The sequence below is a fragment of the Amyelois transitella genome, chromosome 7, assembly GCF_032362555.1.
Source record: "Amyelois transitella isolate CPQ chromosome 7, ilAmyTran1.1, whole genome shotgun sequence".
Classification (NCBI taxonomy): domain Eukaryota; kingdom Metazoa; phylum Arthropoda; class Insecta; order Lepidoptera; family Pyralidae; genus Amyelois; species Amyelois transitella.
In genome coordinates, this window is record NC_083510.1 from 10,165,004 (window position 1) to 10,172,318 (window position 7,315).

General features: G+C 36.2%; 1 protein-coding gene across 1 annotated transcript; it reads left to right on the plus strand.

Annotated features, from left to right (window-relative positions):
- The first annotated feature begins 1,967 nt into the window (after nt 1-1,967).
- On the plus strand, nt 1,968-3,549 carry LOC106136051 (zinc finger BED domain-containing protein 4). The gene has a single exon (XM_060945140.1). It carries the CDS (start codon nt 1,968-1,970, stop codon nt 3,159-3,161), a length of 1,194 nt encoding a protein of 397 aa, XP_060801123.1. The 3' UTR covers nt 3,162-3,549.
- Nucleotides 3,550-7,315: the final 3,766 nt, after the last annotated feature.

Genomic DNA, 7,315 nt, shown 5'->3' on the forward strand with positions numbered 1-7,315 from the left:
TACTGGAATATTTGCAAATACTGTATACTTTAGTGGATCATGTCGCACATTGCCGAACAGCAGTTGTAGAAATTGTATTATTTGAATTTGTAGGAAACTTTCAGCTTAAGACACTTATTGGAACCAAAAATTATGGAGATGAATTATACTTTCGTTAGGGGTATAAATTTATGACTAATACGAAAAGTGCTGTTTCCCAAAGTGGCAGGCAGAATCGACATTTTTCTATAGGCCCCGATGCCTACATACTTATTTTGGTTCATCAACATTTACTAATCTTTTCATGCAACCTCATCAGTTTAGAGTTTACTCTTGTTTCCTTTTACCAGAATAGTATTCAAGATACGTTTATCTAGTTAACTTATACGTTCTTATTCAAGTAACAATGATCATGCAATCCATACCGTTCTTTGCTAATATTGTAAAGAAATCTGGTTTTAACGACAACTTCTTTCCCGGAGGGGTAGGTAGAGACTACATCTTTCCAATTCACACAATCCATGCATACTTCTTTCACTTCATCCATATTCATAACTCTTTTCATGCAAATTCATGCTCGACGGTTTTGGGTACTCTTGACCTGACCTTTATTCAAAATGCCCGATCGGACCAGGTTTGCTGAAATTTAGCAAACTAGACTATTAGGGGTAAAAGAACATGTTTTGAAAAATTCCCACGAAAAAATCCCATTGGAGTGAAATCTAGTGTTAGCAGAACAAACAATGTGAAAAATTCATAAATTCGCGTATTGATGGGTGTTGAACCATCTTCCCTTTTGTTACAAATGTGTTCCGTTTGAAAGGTGAAATGGTGAACAAAGATTTATAACAGGAAAATTATGTAGAAGTATTATTCATTTAGAAAGTGAATCAATTGTAGTTTATTAATTGCATTAGAGTAAGAAATAAAACAATCTGCACAGGTTAATTTATATATTTTATTTTATTTAATTAAAATTGTATGAAAGTATCTGTAATAATTGAGTTATATAAAATGTTGAAATTGTTTCTTTTTGCGCCACACGCATTTTTAACCTCACCGATTCGACCATCGCTCTAATTTCCGCTTATTTATCATCTATTTATTAATGGATATAACTTGGATAAGCATATAACATCTTCGTCTACATCGTCACTTAATACGAGGAAAGAAAATGAATTATCCAATATTAAATTTAAAAATCATTGTAATACTACCGTTCCCTTCTAGACATAGTATCTCTATGTAAGTTAGCAATAAAGGGGCAGTAAGGAAACATTACTCAATATGGATGGTTTCCTCAGGAAAGCCTTGCCAAAACTATTGGTTAAGTACTTACGCTCGGGTACAAATTAGCGATGGGACGTCTAGTATACGGGTATAGGTTAGGCTATTAGGTCAAGTAGTTTTTCATATAGAAATGCAAACAGTTTATATAAACCAGGACATTATATATATGATTATATTATATATTTTGTACTATAATTATACCTACATTATGAATATATTAAGGTTTTTAACTTCAGTTCAAATTCAACTTCAGTGAAATTTTCATTTCAACTAAAAGCATAGACAATACATAAAATAGTCACGTCTTTATCTCTTGCCGGGTAGACAGGGCCGACAGTCTCATAATGGCTGAAAGACTACGTTCAATTGCATGGCTTCATGATGGAATCGTGATTATTAGTGTTGCAACAGAACTCTGCTTCCGCTTCTGCATCTGCAGAAGTTCCGCATGTTTTTTCAGTTCCGTTTCTGCTTCTGGTTCCGCAAACTAATAACAGAACTCGAAACGGATGCGGGGCGAGAGCGGTGAGGTGGGGTGCGACATGACGGCGGCGTGGCGGGGGCCCGCGCGTCGACGAAACTTTCGTCGACGCGCGGGCCCCCGCGAAAGTACACGAGCGACCAGGCGCGCGATTCTTGAAGAATGGGGCATTAATCGCCAAAAAATTCACTGCATGGTTCGTGATCGTGGATCCAACATGGTAAGAGCAATGCAGTTGTCAGGCTTTGAGGATGTCAGTTGCGCAGTACACCAGATTCAACTGTGCATACGAGCAAGTGTCGAATCTCAAGAGTGGCTTCTACAACTTATTGCTAAATTGAAAAAAATTGCCACCCATTTCAATCATTCCTTAGTAGCACAGGCAGAACTTACAGAAATTCAAAAGAAGCGCCTTAATCAGTCTCCTCTTTCTGTCATTCAAGATTGCCCTACAAGATGGAACAGCACATTCTACATGATGGAAAGGTTTTCAAAACTCAAAGATTCGCTTGTCTTGTACCTAAGCGCAAATCCAATTGCAATTATATCCCCCGAAGACTGGATGAATATTCAAAAATATGTGCAATTAATGCAGCCATTTGAAGAAATAACAAGAAATCTAAGCAGTTCTCAAATCAGTATTTCATCAGTCATACCTTTAATTCAAGTTGCCTTGACCACGTTACAACAAGAAGAGGCGAAACCTACTACTTCAGAACAAGTCATAAATTTTACAACAAAATTACGCGATGAATTGAATTCAAGTGTAAGATTTGGAAACCTGGTCGAAGACGACAAATACACTATTGCGACGTATTTGGATCCGCGATATAAATCGCATTTTTTCACCAGCGTCGTTGCAGAGCAGGTTGAATCTAAATTACTTAATGTGACTGTTACCGCCATTAGAAGTATTAGAACCAGACAATCCAATTCCATCCAAGATGATGACGCACCTTCCCCCAAAAGAAGCCGAACTCAAATTGCGATTGAAGACATTGAAAATATTGAAATGCAGCCTTCTACTTCCAAATCATCATCATCATTACAAATATTGGAATCGATGTTAAGTGTAAATGAAGACCAGGAGGAGGACTCTTCTACAGCTGATGATGGTGACAATTTACTTTTAGAGATACAGTCACACCTTCGGGAGTACAAGAAAGAGAAGAGACTACCTCTTCATGAGGATCCCCTTATGTGGTGGAATAGAAATGCGCACAAATACCCCCATATCTTGCCAATAGTTCGCCAATACTTATCAGCTCCCCCCAGCAGTGTAGCCAGCGAGCAATTATTTAGCGGAGCTGGTTTAATATATGAAGAACATAGAAATAGGCTAAAAGGTGAAAAAGCGGCCAAGTTACTCTTTATTAAATATAACTTGCCGCTATTTAATTTTGACTACTAATTTATATTCTTACCCACGACGGAACGCGTTTGGGGTGAGAGGTTGTTTGTGTGTTTGTTTGTGCAAACAAATGTTGCCATTTATCTTCAAAACCACTAGTCCGATTTTAATGCGGTTTTCAGTGATGGGTTTGGATTAAATTGCTACATATTCTTAGATAGGTTTTACGTCAATAATTCATCAGGGGGCGCTTTAGTAGACATTTCTTTATGAAACCAATTTCATCGTTTAGAGTAGATAGGTTGGTACATTTAAACCATTATGTCGTGGGTATTTCAAAATTTTTAATTTTGTTACTTGTACTACTACAAATTTAATAAAAAACATTTAAAAATACAAAATTGTGCTTTTTCTTTATAGTATTAACGCTTCCGCTTCCGTTAAGATTTACTTTTGACATCTGATTCCGTTTCTGCTTCCGTTATTCCAGTTCCGTTGCATCACTAGTGATTATAGTAACAGATTGCTAGCCCATCTCTCCTCTGAAAGTAATAGGCATCATTTATTATTTATTAAATCAAAAAATGGTTGCTTTTGACTTGAGGTTCATTAATTTTGATTAAAGATTGATTAAAATGACATTTTTGTTTGCTTTTTTTACTAATATCATCATATACACCAAAAATATAGTATCTATCAATTCATCAGATAACTTTTTACATTAAATTAAAACGTAAAAATATTATGTTGATTCCCTGAATTTATTAGGAGTATAACTGACCAAAGAAGTATATCCCATATTACATTTTGATATAACGAAACCATTCCCATTTACCGTAAGCATAACCTACATATATATTTAAAGGAGATAAATAAATTGTATTTCCGTGAAATGGAGAATCAGATAAACAATATTAAAATGAGCTATATTCCCAATGATGTTCGATCCCGCTGACCTATCCTTCGGGGATGGCAAAATAAAAACGTAATGCAATCAAAAAGCTATACGTCACAGCCGTGTCCTATGTACACTGACCTGTTATGACTGGATTAATAACTGATATGAAATTTATTGTACGTACAGCAACTATAAAACTAGAGTTTACAAATCCCGCTTATTTCCGTTCCCGTGGGAATTTTGAGAAATCCTCTCACATAATGAACCTACATTTTAAAATCTAGACCTAGGTTTGGGTTGTGCGTTGTCAGTCAGCTAAGCAGTTAAATTTTATTAGCTTAAATTAAATAAATGAAATTAAATATTTCTCAACATTACAATATTCACAATATTATTTCGTTGGCATCCTGTATTGTAGGATTGTCTGAAATCCATACAGCGGTTTACCCCCAGAAAGATGCAGTTGTTTATAAGTTCAGTCCAGTCAAGCAATATAATTGACGTCATTTCATATGTGGGACATCCAGATAAAAACTTTTATCGTGCTGATTTATAACGCCATTAAATCCGCATAAAAATCATGGATTTCGCATTTTTGCCAGCAAATTGTTTCGTTTTATTGTGTTGACGAGTTATTGTCATTTTACTCGTGTCCGGAACTGCCGTAAATTATACAGGTTGATGTTACTGCAGTTTTTTTATTATTTTCATTTCATGTTCAGCCGAGAATTTGCAACCAGGTTATAGATGATCATTTTCGTAGTGTAAAAGTTATGAGAAAATGATTTATGTCAGTATAATATTTTTAAGGTAGAAATTGCTACTACAAGTAGAATAGGTTTAGGCCTTAACCTCCTTTCAAGGGTTTACGCAGTATTAGAGAATTTTACTGAGACTACACACTCTAAAAGTAGTAAAGTCAGTTATATTTGACGGCGGCGTCTGTTACGCAGCAGTATTGCGCTTGTCTGTAACACTGGAAGTCCTGGGTTCGAATCCCGACCAGCGCATGATGAGTAACGCACATTCGCTGATGGTCCTAGAGACATCGTTTAACATGTTGTTTTGTGATTGTTGTATATCTCGATCTTAAATTTAAGCTTAATTTTATTGTAGCTTTAAGGCTCAATAAAGTTATAATTAATTGTGTGATTCCCGGCACCAATACAAAAAAGAATAGCACCACTCCATCTCTTTCCCATGGATATCGTAAAAGACGACTAAGGGATAGGCTTCTAAACTTGGGATAATGTTTTTGGGCGATGGGCTAGCAAACTGTCACTATTTGCATCTCAATTCTATACGCCACGGGGAAGAATTAGAAAGTTTTGTGTAAATGAATAAACTCCACTGTCTGTATGACCTCTGTAATCTGTTAGTTAACTGAGTTCCCGTCACGCAATTTTGAAGCCATCTACCCTCGAAATAGTTATGTTACTACACATAAACAGACCGTTCCTCCTAAACCCGCGGTCAGTCCGTCTGTCTGTTCACTACGCCTCGTAAAGCAAGTTTACGACTTTTACGAGCTACCAAATTGAAGCGGTTCCTTCCTTAACTGTTTATATTTTATTATAAACAATGTTACAATACGTTTAGTGATGTGCTTGTAGGGAGTTTTGTGAAAATTATAGGGTTATTACCGTGTACCGGGTATTTACCATTGGTTTCAGGCACCTTTAAGTAGAACCACTCTATTTCTTTCCTATGGGTGTCGTAACAGGCGACTGAGGGATAGGCGATGGATTAACAACCTATTTGCATCTCAATTCCATCATAAAGCCATATAGCTGAACGTGGCCTTTCGGTTTTTCAAGACTGTTAGCTCTGTCTACCCCGCAAGGTATATATATATATAAGGTTTATATAGTCAGGTAAAGCAATATATATAATTCTAGGGATGAAAAGCAATGAATAGGAATAAGTTTTATAGAGAAGCAATATAATAGAAAAGAGAATGATTAGATGGTTTGATCATGATTGCATGCAGAGACTGATTGACTAAGCAAATATAATATGAGGAGTTTGAATAGAAATATTGGAATTGGAAGTGAGAGGTCAAGACGAACATACCTTGATAAAATGAAAAGGTCAGGCTTTGATTGTCATATGTATTATTAATACATGCTTACATACATATCAAGCCTCTTTCCCGAATGAGTTGACAGTATTTCTACTTGCCACGCCTTTGGCCATGGACCCTGGATTGGGTGAGTCAGGTTTATACAAGAAACTTAACCCTTATTGGATCGATCATGATTACCCATCCAGTTGCCTGAATGTGCAGTTTTATCACGATATTTTCCCTCCCCGTAAAAGCTTCGGTTAGTATTCAAAGTAATGTACATAACTTCGAAAATAGTCATTGATACATAGCCGAGGAGGGATTCGAACCCTTGCTTTTCTGCGCCGCTGCATTTTACCCGGACACCTTACTTATTCGACCACCAACGCTCGCTCTTCGACAGTATTGCTATAACATAAAAATCAAATAAACTATCGATAGTTTTATAGTTATTGATACTATTGTACGTGTGTATTGAGTGTAGTGGCGGCCTCTGTGGCGCAGCGGTAGTGCGCTTGTCTTTGTCACCGGAGGTCCCGGTTTCGAATCCCGGCCAGGGCATGATGAGAAACGAACTTTCTCTGACTGGCCTGGGTCTTGGATGTTTAACTATATAAGTATTTATTTTATTTCGTTGAGTTAGTATCTCAAAACATAGGTTTCGAAGTTACTTCGAGGCTAACTCAACCTGTGTTATTTGTCCGGTATATATTTATTTATATTTTATTGTAACAAACTGAGCTATAGACAGTATCGATAAGCCAATCGATATTATGATTTGCGAGGACAACCATCGATATTTCAGCAACGTTAGTGAGAATTGAACCGTTTCATTACCATTTGATATCCCCACTTCCCAAATTAGCGGGGACTTAATATATTTTACTGGAATCGAGATTCGATGGGGTCTCTAACCCTACCCTTAAGTTGTTGATAGCTGCCTTAATCGCTCAGTTTGCAGATAAAATTAATTTATACTGAACTAACTTAAATCTTGTCGTCCGGAGAATTGATTGAATTGCTTACTCTATTTGATCGACGATGTGCAATATAATATGAATTTTATATTTTTTTTATATATTTAGTATTGAAATATGTACCTATATACTTCACTTGCGGGTTACGGAGTAGAAAGAGCCAATGTTCCATAAAATTTTTCATCGTCATCGCATAAATAACACGATACATTACAGTTACTGGAAATAAAAATATGTATACGTTATAAGTAAACATTTATATAAATTATTAAAT

What these genes read in the sequence shown, in the direction of transcription:
- LOC106136051 (XM_060945140.1), top strand. Translation starts at nt 1,968, where the DNA reads ATGGTAAGAGCAATGCAGTTGTCAGGCTTTGAGGATGTCAGTTGCGCA.